The 13,789-nt window shown below is 43.0% G+C and overlaps 1 protein-coding gene across 1 annotated transcript; it reads left to right on the forward strand.

Moving 5' to 3' along the window:
* Positions 1 to 7,534: 7,534 nt before the first annotated feature.
* On the forward strand, positions 7,535 to 12,625 carry LOC113729186 (uncharacterized). Its single transcript, XM_027253508.2, has 4 exons — positions 7,535 to 8,976; positions 9,107 to 10,036; positions 10,135 to 11,193; positions 11,257 to 12,625. Exons 1-4 carry the CDS (start codon positions 7,535 to 7,537, stop codon positions 12,623 to 12,625), a joined length of 4,800 nt encoding a protein of 1,599 aa, XP_027109309.2.
* The last annotated feature ends 1,164 nt before the right edge of the window (positions 12,626 to 13,789 follow it).

Consider the following 13,789-nt stretch of genomic DNA (forward strand, 5'->3'; position numbering starts at 1 on the left):
CTTTTAAACGACTCCTAATCTACGTAAACCAACGAAAAAGGTTCGGGAGTCACATTTGACGAAGGGGAAGGCAAGGATGAAATCCAAGGCACCCCTTCGACCTAGCCAAGGCTAGTTGCGTGATTTAGTCAAAGATTATCTTGTTTTAACCAAAGCATTTATCACATTTGGATACACTATATGAATGCAAAACCTAGACCTAAGGGGACATCGGGGGGCAAAATTTCTCTTCAAAGATCGAATGGTGCCAATCACATTAATTGTGATGCCCAATAATGACTCTTTGGAGAGGTCACGAATAATGCAAAAATATAGACTCTAAGAAAAGAAAAGGAATAAAATAATTATAGAAATATACATGTCTTAAAGGAATGCATCATGTCGGGTACAGGGGACTAATGTTCGTGACTCAATTTTCCCTTTTAATAGAGGGAATACGAGCGTGCTAAGGCTAGAAAAGCCAAACTCGTCCATATCCCATATCCAAGGGGTTTTCCCTAATCTAATCAAGCAAATGAACTAACCTAGTTCTAATGCTTATATGAAATGCAAGTCTAATGCCATGTTTCATACAAAAGGGGCAAGTAATATACACATAAGGGACAATATAGGGGAAGGGGTATACATATATAAGGAAAGTGTCATGCGACATGGTGAAAGAGGCCCTAAAAGTAAAAATATGCATGAGATGAAGTGATTTATCACACAATCATGATCTAACGCGCGAAGGGCTCCTAAGGGCTAACGTTGGACTAGCCCACATCTACGCTCTCTCACAAGCATTGGACTTGCAAGAGCTCGAGGGGACAACCATGACTAGCATTGGACTAGCCACGGTTACGTGCATTTGCATCCATCATACACATATAAGTGATGTGCATAATTAAAGCAAGTAGACATGTGAGCTCGTAATTCACATAACACATAAGCATGCATATCTAGATGCCAAAACCTAGGAAAGCGATTAAACACATAGCACACAGACATGCAAAACACATAAGGCAATTAAGGCCCTAACTATTACATCTTTAGGGGGAAGGCCTACTACAATCTAAAGGGGGAATAAGAAGGAATAAAACAATTAAACCCCTAACTATTACAATTTTGGCATTCGAGTGCCTCCCAAATGATGAAATTGAACTAAAATTGAAGCAAAAGCTACGCAACTAAAGAAATAAATAAAGTGAAAATGAAGTAAACACTTAAAGTCATGCAATTGCACACATAAGACACATACGCACGTAGGGTCAAATAAAGTCAAAAATAAAGGATAGAGTGTACCTCCCTCGCAATGGTAAGCAAATGAAGGGAAAGTAGCTTCAAAACAATAAAAGGGTCAAGGTACCACTTTAATTGAGAAAAATTAAAAGAAATGCGCAAATACAAAGCTCACTTGATCATAAAGCCCCTAAAGTCGTGACTTAAGTGCAATTGAAACAAAGCATAGTAGTCAATTGAAGCAAACAAGCAATGAAGTTGTAAAATTAAAACTACCAAGGACCAAATTGAGGAGATTATCCAATTGATTGGGTCATAGCAGCATTGGTTGGAAGCCAAGGGGTCAAAGTGAAATTATTGAAAGAGTTTCATGCAAATGCCATGCAAATGCTACGAGGAAGGCAACAGAAAGGAATGCTTGCTGCAATTTCAACTTTCAAACGCAAATTTCAATCCACATGCACAATTTTGATCTAAACTTTACCCACCAAACATCAAAACTCTAAACTAAACAGCCGAGTATAGAACTTTAACATCTAAACAAGCAAAACACAGAAGGAAACTCATGCAAAAAGACACAAAGAAGCTCATGCATTCTGCAAATTCCAGCCACCATTCTCTCTACAACATTTCTCCTTCAGCTGAAGTATACTCATGCAAATAAAGCCTATCGATTTTACCCTCCCAACTCAAATACTAGCTCTTAACCCATGTAGTTAACAAACACTCTAAACCAAAATGACTGGATAGAAATGCAGCAAAAGAAAGGATGACACTTGCAGCAATTTTCCAGCCACGGCTTTTCTTTCCATTTTCATCATGCAGACCAGATTTTCGATTCAAAAGCACAGCTTTGATTAGATATTCTTCATCTCAACATCACAACTTTAAACTGAGCAACAAAACTGCATGATGATCACAATCCAAATGACCAGAAACTTGGAAAGATATCATACGAAAATTCTGGAAAAAATGCAGAAAAGGAAGAACAAAAACTGCTATAACTCTCTTATCATTTCATCAACACAGGCCGAATATCAGAATTTTGGCTTGGGTAAAAAACAAACGTTGCAAGTCTCACTCATAAATTAAACCAAATACTATATCTGGTTGCAGGGTTAAAGCAGTAAATCTGTCAAAGGATCCCAAATAAAGAAAAAGCAAAGCTGGGCATCTTCTACACTTTTCATTGCTACTCTCTGCAACCTGTTGTGCTTTATTACCAAAACATTACCAACAAAACATCAACTTTTGAATCAAATGATCATAAGACATTCCCCCAATCATCAACCAAGCCAAATGACACACTTTCATTGCGAGATCAAATCAGAAAAATCTGAATTGGTGACCACTAACAACACAAAGGGCGGCAAGAGTTATATAACAGCAAAACAAAAGTGCAGCAACAACTCTGCTAATTTCTCTATGATTTTACAACTTCATTAGCTATTCAGGGAGCTTACATTAGATTCCAAAACCATCATAAAACATTAGCCTAGACATGCAAATCAAGGGGAGATGGGAAAACTGGCAAGCTCAACATCATTCCTATGTTTCTTGCTGCAATTTTCATTCCACGGTCTTTGCAAACCCATGAAACTTTCGGCCAGCAAGATTCATGCAGGACTTTGACACGCCCTTTGTACCGTAAAACAAGACAGCCAACAAGTTAAGTCAAGATCTTTCCTAAAACTCTTAGCAAATATCACCAAAACATTAACAAAGTTCCATAATCTTCATTTGAAGGACACAGCTTTTCAAACAAACCCACGGACGAGAGGAAAGGAAATGAAAGCAACGAAAGGCAACATCAGTATGCGACTGACGGAATCTAAATCTGGTCAAAATATGCACTGCTCTTTCCCTTTTAATAACCCAAACGAACAATATCAGAAAACATCAGATTCCTGGCTTAAACTTCCCCCCAGATTCATGAATAGCAAAAAGTAAACAACCTTCAGTCATGGGCTTAGAACAAAATCCGAAAAATAGTTCTAATGATTAACTTACCGAGACAAAGAAACCTGAGGAATCGATGCAAGCTGCGTGGATTTTCTGGAGTGAAACCAGGCGCCCCTTTCGCTTGGCTCAAATTTCAGCAGAGAGATTTCTGAACTTTTCTCTCTTCCCTTTCGATGGAGATTCGCGACTGAAGATGGTATCACAACTTCTCACGAGGGTCAGCAGCTTCAATAGATTCTTGGCTCGCCAAGGAAACAGCACCAGATTCCGTCTTCCCTCCCTTTTTGCTCTTTTCTTCTTCAATCCTTAGCCCCGCCGCTACTCCCTCAGAACTCTCTCAGACCTCTTTTCTCTTCACCGTTTTTCTTTCTTGCCTTCTGATCCGACCTTCCCTTGCTATCCTACTCTCCTCTGATTTTTCTCAAGCTCCGCCGCAACTCTTGCTTTCTAACCTTTCGCTCTCGTCTCTCTTGTTTCCTCACTTAACCAGCCGCCAACTCTCTTGCTTTGTTTTTTCATTTTTTTTTCCATTTTTTGGCTCCCCCCATGGCTTCTCCCAAAACCTAGCCGCCTTTGCTTTCCTTCCCTTTTTCCCTTTTTTTGTTTTCAAATCCTCAATCCTACAAGTGTCTCCATCTCCCCCCTCCTAAGTGATGTGTTGTCCAAATATAAAAGGGACACTTGTTCTAATGCATGTTCTCCATTTGTCTAGCATGCAAACTTTCACTAATTTCACACATTATTTTGTATTTTTGTATTTTTCATTTTTCCCTTTTTTTGAAATTTAGTATGAAGACAAAAATAATAGAATAAAGTGAATTAGAACAAAACAAAATAAAAACACTAGAATTGAAACAAATAAAGCAAAGTTAAAAAATCAAAAATTTGGTGTCTTCACAGCTACCTAGAGGTCACCACAAGACCGCTAGCCTAACATTTAAAGCAATAAATTAAACACTTCAAGTCCGCTAGCCTAATCCATGCTTAGGGTTCAAACCCTTGCAAATAATGCTCCAATCTTTGAAGAAAATGGAAAGGTTCAAGGTTGATGAAGACTACCTCTCAGCTTTGGAAGAAATCAGAAATTTTGGACTGAAATTCTCCCAAGAAAACCTGCAAGATGAAGCCTTTCTCCAAGCTAAAGCTGCACTCCAAGTGGTATGTGAGTTGTGTGAAGATTTAGAGGTGAAATGGTGCAAGATTGGATGGAGTTTTCTTTCCTTCTTCTTCCTTGGGGCTGCTGGCCAAAAAATGGAGAGAGATGAGAGAGGTTTGTGTGCTAAAACTTGGGGAGAAAGAATGGAATAGTAGCCATAAGTGTTGGGCAAAAAGTCAACTCTTAATAGTGTCGCGCGCGGGTATCGTACCACCGTTTTCTCTCTTGTTTGTTACACTTGTGCACTAAACCTCCAATAAAATTCCTTTAACACTATAATTATTCACTCTTAGTAGTCTAGAATAAATTTCTTAAATCTCCACTTAATCGTTCCGGCTCGATTTACGCGAACTTCCGATTCGCACGCGATAAAACAAAACTTAAGGTTAATTCACGCCACTAAAATATAATTAACTAACTCTAGGGCAGATAACTTATAAAATGACTAAATTAAGAATGAAAACCTGAGTCCTCAAATCTCAAAGATCATTGGACTCTCGGATCGAATATTATATCGAAAAATGTGTATTTGATATTTCTCGCTAAACGAGCCGTAGAAAAATTAAATTCGCGAATGGAACGTTTTAAAAATATAAAAGAGACATTTTTTCATAGAAATGGATTTTAAAATGAATGAAATAAATTATTCAGAGTAAACGGGTGAATAAATAATTAATTAAGCCATTAAAATAATATAAAAGTAAGAAAATAAAATCCGGGTCCTCACAAAGACACCTCCCACAAATTGGTTGAGAAAAACCCTAGTTTTTTACCATAAAAAACTTGCCCCAATTAGACAAATAAAAGATATGATTTTCCCTTATTTCTTTCGACAAATTTAGGGTATTTTTCTCTCCAAATTTTTCTTAAAAATCTCACAAACAATTTGTATGTCGACTAGTCTTAATAGTAAAATTTTGATAAGTATTTATTGACAAATAAGTTATCCATGTCCTTATGAAAACCTAAAATCAGTTTCCAATAGGATTTAGTTTCCGTATTCTAATACGACATTCGTATTTTGAAGACTTAAACTTATTTGTACTATAAATCTCTCAAGTTTAATTTGTCTCACATATTGAACTATAAGATATAAAACTTATCTTTCAAATCTCTACTTGAAATTTATTTAATCCAATTAAAGAAGTTCTTAGTGTGTGTGACACATTAGGTTCTCATATACATTGGCAATAACTATGAGTTATAATTCTTAATTAACAAGAATTAGATAAATTAAAATCCTTTTAATTTATCATTGATTCTACTAATCAATCAACTCATACTTATAGATCAAGATTGACATCTAGCAATGCATCATGACCACTCAAATAATGAGAAAAGTCAAGTCGATGACTTCATCTTTCAGTGAACGCTTATCATGTAATTAATATCCTTTTATCACAATTATCTCACATTAATCTTGGAATATGTTGTGTCTATTCCAATACGTGATTAATGTTCATTTCTTATACCGAAATATAATTCCAATAAAAAAGCTGTAGACACCAAAATTTTAATTTTATTTAATTTAATTTTAGCTTTATTTTTTTATTTATTCTTGTTTTATTTTATTTTATTTTAGTTAACCAAAGTTTGCAAAATGATAGTTATCTATTTTTGAATAAGGTTCATCTTCTTTTAAAAATAATCAATAAAATAAAAACATTTTTTGCATTAAATTTCTGAAAAAAGAAAAGTCTCACAAAAATTTGTTTTTAATCTTTTCAAATTTAATTTCTTCAAAATAAATGAAAATTTGCAAGGCAATTTCAAATAGGAGTTTACATTTTGTTTACCCTAAATTTGTTTTGAAAAACAAAATAAAAAGAAAAAAACAAAATAGGTGGAAGACATGCATGGTAGCTAAGTGTATTAGGTGAGTATTAGCCATATGTCTTTGTTTTTTACACAACACATGCAAGGGGCTAGGTGGCAAGACAGGTGGAGAGTGTGGAAAAAATCTGGAACAAGGAAGAAACAAGAGAGAGGGCTTCGGGCAAGAGGAAAAAAAGAAAGAAGGGAAATGAGAAAAAGGGAAAAGAGAGGAGAAGGGGGAGGTTGCGAAGGAAAAAAGAAGACAGCTTTGGGGCTGAGGAAGAAAAGGAAGAAAGGAAAAAGGAGGAAGGGAAAGAATCTGGGGAGAGAGCAAGAAAGAGGGAGACTGCAAAGGGATTGAGAGAAATCTGAAATAGAGAGGGACAAACTAGAGGAGCTTCAGGCAGGAAGAGGAAGAAGAAACAAGCAAGGGAAGAAAGGAAGAAAAAGGAAAAGAGAAGAGAAAGGAAGGAGGAGGGGAAATCTGCGAAATCAGGAAGAAAAACAGAGGAGAAAACGAGAGAGAAAACAGAAAAGTGCAGAAAAATTTTTCTGCAAAACCCATGCCCAGGCTGATCAACCAAGCCCTTTCCCGATCAAATTCCAACCTAATCTCTGGTCCGAAAAGTGAAATTTATTTTTCTGCACTATCTCTGGATACCCATGAACAATTCTTATTAAGAAATAATCTGGGAAAGACCTCTCCAACCCTCTCAAATCGTAGCTCAAAATGACGAGCTTGCTGGAAATTTCTGCAGCAAAATTTCTGGGCTTCGCTCCAGCAAACGACAATCATTTCTTGGGGGAACCTCACATCCATTTGACCATGAAAACATTCCCAGGTAAATCAAGACTCCTTCCCTTGTTAATCTAACATTTTTTTTACAAAGATTGAGGCCCATTTGGACATGAGTTCTTGAACTTGGCTGCGGTTTGATATGCTTGTTTGATGGCTCTGTCATGCCTATTTTTCTGACGATTTCTGGTTTTGCATTAGTCATTTAGAGCTTGATGAAAAGTTCAATGAAATCGGAAGAAGCTGATGCTCACATAAAAGCCATGAATCAGATTTTATTTCTTTTATCTTTTCTTTTTCTCTTACTTTATTTCCACATAAGCTGTTAATTCAGATCTTCACTTCATACCATTGCGTCTGGATTTTATGTTATTGTGGGTCATGAGACTTTGTGTGTAGGAGTCACCCCACGTTGCTTTTAAGTTGATAATGAGCCCAGAAATTCATAGAAAGTTTCATGAATGAATCTGGAATCGATACATAAATGGTGATTTAAGGAAAACTAGGAACTAAAAAACTAGGGTTTTGTTCATCACGGAATCTGACGGCTAGGGTTTTGTCTTCACGGCACCTTGCGTGGTGTAGCCATGGCAGCCCTCCGGCTCCCTGCTGGAGGGCGTCCCCCTGCGCATACAGTCTCCTCGTCTTTTCAAGGTAAGTCTTTTTCGGATCTGTTCAAACAGAATGTGTCACAACCATCGCTTTCCATTGCGGCAGAAACGGCAACCCACAAAGGCGAACCAGCGATTCTTTTTTCTCAGGCTACTGTGGACTCCTTGGCTGGTCCTTATCGTTTTGCTTTAGTTGGGAAGTTCCCCAGGGGTAGGCCGAGACTGGAGGAGGTGCGTAAATTCTTCTCAGCGCTGGATCTAAGAGAGATACCCACGGTGGGTTTGTTGGATTCGCGGCATGTGTTGATTCAGCTACAGACTGAGGCTGATTTCCATAGAGTGTGGTTCAGGAGGGTGTGGTACGTGGCCTCTGCTCCTATGCGTGTTTTCAAGTGGACACCAGGCTTCCATGTTGACAGAGAATCCCCTATTGTCCCTCTGTGGTTCCAACTTCCGAAACTCCCACTGCATTTTTTCCACAAGGAGGTGCTTTTCCAAATCATGTCCTGTGTTGGTGTGCCTCTGCTGGTAGACGCGGCCACGCTTGCGGTCTCTCGCCCGAGTGTGGCTCGCGTATGTGTCGAAGTGGATCTATTGAGAACGTTACCGTCGCGTGTATGGATTGGGAATGGAGACAGTGCTGGTTTTTGGCAGGAACTGGAGGTAGAGTTTTTACCCCAGTATTGCACTCACTGCTGCCGCCAGGGTCATGGCGAGAACAATTGCCATATTTTGCATCCGGAAATGCGGCACTCTATTGGGAAGCGGGCCAAACTGGGGGATGTGCAGGGGGGGCAGGAAGAGAGGTCCTCTGCACGGGCTGAGGGGACGGCTGGAGCTCAGCGGCGAGAGAAGGAGGAGGTGCAGCAGCAGGGCTCGCTAAAAGGCCCAGCAGATGCTCCCAATGGGCCGGAGGTGCGGTCCTCCCTGGGTCAGGGGACGGTTGGAAGTCAGCAGCATGGGGTGGAGGAGCTGCAACAGAAGGTTTCGCTAGGGGAGGAGGCGACGCTTCAGCAGGAGGAGCACCAGCCGCAGGTCACAGGGGTGGGGCTGCAGCCTGTCACGCTTCAAGCGTTGGAGATGGGCTGCTCAGAGATGGCTACTGGCCCAACAGCGGGTGTGGGTGTGGGGTGTACGCTGGGTCTGTTTGGGAAAGATGACGCCAACATGGGATCGGTACGGGCTGGGGGGGCCGCGATGGAGCAAGAACAGGTCTGCACTGCACGACTTGAGAAAGGAGATGGGGTGGCGGACGAAGTCGCAGCGGTGCAGCGACAGGTTGGAAACTTATCACCTAGGGGTGGGGGTGTTATGGTGAGGATACATGAGGGATCGTCATCATCAGTGGCAGGATTGAATCTTGATCCTGTGGTATCGTCTAGCAGTTTTGCACAAGAGGTAGATGGGTTGGGGAAGGCGTCTGTGGCTAAGGGACGTGGCACTCGCGCGATTTGTCCCTCAGATAGGACCCTACGACCTAGGGGTGCTGTATCCTCAAATTCCTTTTCTGTGGTATCTCATGATTAAGGTGCTTTTCTGGAATATTAGGGGGGTGGCTCATGCCCCTAATCTATCACGCCTAAGAAAGTTAATCAAATTGCACTCTTTACAATTAGTTGTGGTTGTTGAGCCCAAGACGGGCTTGGATAATCGCACTGCCATTAGACTACGGTTGGGGATGGACTACTGCCTCTCTAATCAGGAGGGTTCAGTTTGGGTGTTTTATCAGTCTTTGTTTGCTTGTCAGTGTATCGGGGAGTCGTCACAACATCTGACTATCCAGGTGCGCTCGCATCTATTTCCTACCCCTATTCATTTGTCTTGTATTCATGCCAAGTGTACGGAACACGAAAGGGAGATTTTATGGCATGACTTATTAAGTGATAACCCGGGGTCATATCCGTGGTTCTTAGTGGGGGATTTTAATATGATCACAAATGGAGAGGAGAAGAGGGGGGGCCTGCCATTTAGACCTTTGGAGGGTGTGGATTTCCTCAATTTCATGTCCGAAACAGGAGTGGTGGATGCAGGGTTCTCAGGGTCTAGGTATACCTGGTGCAATAATCGTCCAGGTCCGGCTCGGATTTGGAAACGCTTAGATAGACTCCTTCTTAATGGGACTGCATTGGGGATGCCCCACCAGGTCACGGTTCAACACTTGGGCAGGGATCCATCGGATCACGCTCCGTTATTGTTATCCGTGGTAACGCGGCTGGATAATAAACCAAGGCCTTTTCGTTTCTTGAATGTTTGGACCATGCATGAGGATTTTTTAGGGGTGGTTCGTAAATGCTGGGCACAGCCGGTGGGTGGGTCGCCTATGCAATTTTTGGCATCAAAGTTGAGGGCCGTGAAGCAGGTACTGAGGCAATGGTCTAAGCTTAAGTTTGGTGATATTTTTGAGACAGTTCGGGTCGCTGAGAGCGAGTTGGTGGATGTAGAGACAAAGTATGACTTGGACCCTTCGGATGCATTGCGGTGTGAACTAAATCAAGTCCAGGCACGATTGCGTCGAGCTCGTTTGATCGAGGACGGCTGCAAAAGGCACGTGCTAAGTGGCTTCAAGATGGGGATAGAAACTCGAAGTTTTTCCATTCAGTAGTGGCAGAAAGAAGACGGCGGTCAGTGATTCATCGAGTGAGGGGGTCCGACGGAGAGTGGCTCGACGAGGAGGCGCGAATTGGTGAGGCGGCTGTTACTTTCTTCCAGGAGCTTTTCACGGCGGAGACAGTTCTCCCGGCAACTGGTTTATTGGAAAACATTCCGAGTTTAGTCTCTGCCCAAGACAACGTTATTCTAACAGAGATCCCGCGGCTCGAAGAGGTTAAGGACATAGTGTTTGCCCTAGATGAGGAGAGTACGGCGGGGCCGGATGGGTTCACTGGGAAGTTCTTCACTTTTGCGTGGGAGGTGGTGGCCATGGACGTGTATCAGGCAGTGGTAAGCTTTTTCTGTGGGGCCGAAATCCCTAGGAACTTCACGGCAACATCGATTGTACTGCTGCCTAAGGTGGAACATCCTCAGGATTTCACCCAATTTAGGCCTATTAGTCTCTGTAATTTCGCTAATAAGATCATTTCGAAGCTTCTTTCGGAGAGACTAGCTAAGATTTTGCCCCGGCTCATATCCCCACAACAGAGTGGTTTTGTGAAAGGGAGGCAGATTGCGGATAACTTTTTACTTGCTCAGGAGTTGGTGTCAGACATTACGAGGTCTAATCGGGGTGGGAATGTGGTGATTAAGCTGGACATGATGAAGGCGTACGATAGAGTTTCGTGGCCGTTTCTGCTACAGGTCCTTCGCCGCTTTGGGTTCTCTGAGACTTGGATTGATATGATTTGGCGTCTGGTCTCTAACGTCTGGTTCTCGGTTTTGGTCAACGGCGCACCTCAAGGATTCTTTAAATCATCACGGGGCCTCCGGCAAGGGGATCCCATTTCACCGGCCTTATTTGTCCTCGGCGCTGAGGTGCTATCTCGCACCTTGAATACGGTGGCCAGCCAGCGACAGTTTGTTCCTTTTAAGGTCCCTCCTCGGTGCCCTGTTATAACGCACTTGGCGTACGCAGATGATGTTATCATTTTCTCCAGTGGTGCGCGGTCCTCGTTAAATCTGATTAAGAGGGTCCTGGAAGGGTATTGCATTACATCGGGTTAGCGGATTAATTCACAGAAAAGCTGCTTCTTGACTCATCCAAGGTTTCCGGCACCGAAGGCAGCAGTGATTGGCCAGGTGCTAGGATTTCAGAGGCGGGCGTTTCCGGTTAAGTACCTAGGTTGTCCTTTGTACGTGGGACGGAGGAAGAAGATCTACTTTGCGAACGTCTACAATGCGGTGGTGGCTCGGATCTTATCATGGAAGGATAAACTTTTATCTGTGGGAGGTCGGGTGGTGCTAATTCAGAGTGTGTTCGCCTCAATGCCCGTTCACTTACTCACAGCCGCTTCTCCACCAAAGGGGGTCATTGTGGCATTGGAAAGGGTGTTCGCCGATTTCCTGTGGGGGACGTCTGGCTTTGGGACTAGGTTTCACTGGATTCGGTGGGAGGCATTGTGTAGGCCGCGAGATGAGGGAGGGATTGGCTTGCGTGGGCTGAAAGATGTGCACGACTCGTTCTCGGTTAAGCTTTGGTGGAATTTCAGGCAACAGGCGTCACTCTGGGCAGAGTTCATGGCAGGGAAATATTGCGCGGGTTTGCATCCTTGCCTGGCAGAAGCAAGCCAGCGGGGATCCCTCACATGGAAGAGAATAAGTTCAGTACAGCAGGTGGCGGAGGACAGCATCAGTTGGGTTGTTAATGCGGGTTTGATGGACTTCTGGCATGATAATTGGTTGGGGACTGGTGCGTTATGTCAGAAGGTGGAGATCTTCCATGACCACCTGGTTGCTGATTTTGTTGACTGCGGGGCTTGGAACATTGTCATGCTTAATCAGTATTTGGATGCAGGTTCGGTGGCGAACGTCCTCGCTATGGACCCACCGACATTTCAGGATCCTGATAGAATGGTTTGGGCTTTGACTCCATCTGGCAGTTTCTCCACGGAATCAGCTTATTCCCTCGTCCGGCAAGGTGGTCACCGATCGTGGAGTGCGGCAGCCATCTGGCACCAGTGTATTCCACTAAAAATCTCTTTCTTCATGCTGAGGCTGATGCAACACAGGCTCCCTACCATGGACAGACTAAGGGGGGCTGGGGTTCAGGGCCCTTCTCGCTGCTGGTGTTGTCTAGAACCCAGGGTGGAGGACTTAGATCACATTTTTTGTGCTGGAGAGGGGGCAAAACGAGTCTGGCGTCATTTCGAGATGCGGCCGGGGGAAATGGGGCCGATATATACGGCGCGGCATATGATTTGGCTTTGGTGGATTCGGAGCGGAAATACGGAAGTCTTGAAATGTTTATATAGGATCCTCCCCGCGGTGGTTTGCTGGGAATTATGGAGAGCGCGGAATAGGGGTGTGTTTGAAGGACAACGACTGAAGATTAGGGCAACTGTGACTCGGATCGTTCAGTTACTGGGCGAGCTCTTGCGGACCCGTTTTCCATGGGTGCGGTTTACATCCTCGTAGGAATAGTTATTTCAACAGATAGCGTCATGTCGACCGCGAGTGAGCATTCAGCCCGTCCGCTGGATTCAGCCGCCAGGGGGTGGAAGTTGAACTCCGATGGGTGTTCTCGGAGGAACCCGGGGATGAGTGGAGGGGGCTGGGTTGTAAGGGACTGTCATGGGAATTTTGTCTTCGGCTATTCCGAGTTTTTTGGTACGATGAGTAGCCTGCATGCAGAGCTGCGCGGGTTGCTTGTGGGAATAAAGCATTGTATGGATCGAGGGTTCCAACAGTTACATGTTGAGGCGGACTCGTTGACGTTGATTCAGATCGTGCAGGGGGATAGTGCATGCCCTTGGCAGTTGCAGCGGGAGCTGGACGTTCTCCTCCAATTTCGTCACTGTTTTCATTCTGTCACGCATTGTTATAGGGAAGCGAACTCACCGGCTGATCGTCTGGCAAACTATGGGGTTGATTCTGAGTTAAGGCAGGTCTTTACTGCTTTTGCGGATCTGCCCCGGTTAGTCAGGGGGGACCTTAGGATGGATAGGTTGGGCTTTCCAACGTTTCGTAGGCGGGTGGTGAGGCACTCATAGATGTTGTCTCGTGTGTATGCTTGGTTTCAGGCCTTTATAATAAATAATAGTATTATCTTTTCTTAAAAAAAGAAAAAAAAAAGAATCTGGAATCTGCATTACAGATTTTCCCCACATTACAGATTTTCCTTTCTTTTGTGTCCTCAATCTGGTAACTTGATGATAAGTTTATGGAGTTTAACGGGAATTTGAGGCTGTTTTCTTGTTTAAGATTGCCGTTAACGATTGCCGCATGAGGTTTGCTAAAATTTCAAAGCATCAGAAAGTTGAGTAAATTCTTAAATTGTTATGAAAAAAAAGTTGTTCTACAAGGGGGTAATTTTTGAAGCTAGTTCTAAGAGTATGATCTTCGCATTTGTGAAATACGAGTTCAAAGACTTCGCATTTCACAAATGCGAGTTCAAAGACTGTCAGTGTTTCACCAAAAAAAGAAAGGTTTTGGGAAAAAGTAAAAAATAGCAATGAAGCTCGCATTTGGCAAATGCGAACTTACCAAGCTCGCATTCATCAGATGCGAGCTCAGGTACCTCGCATTTCACGAATGCGAGGTACTGAATCTGAAATGTCCCCAAAAGCGGTGATTCAATTT

The sequence above is a fragment of the Coffea arabica genome, chromosome 2e (assembly GCF_036785885.1).
Source record: "Coffea arabica cultivar ET-39 chromosome 2e, Coffea Arabica ET-39 HiFi, whole genome shotgun sequence".
NCBI lineage: Eukaryota > Viridiplantae > Streptophyta > Magnoliopsida > Gentianales > Rubiaceae > Coffea > Coffea arabica.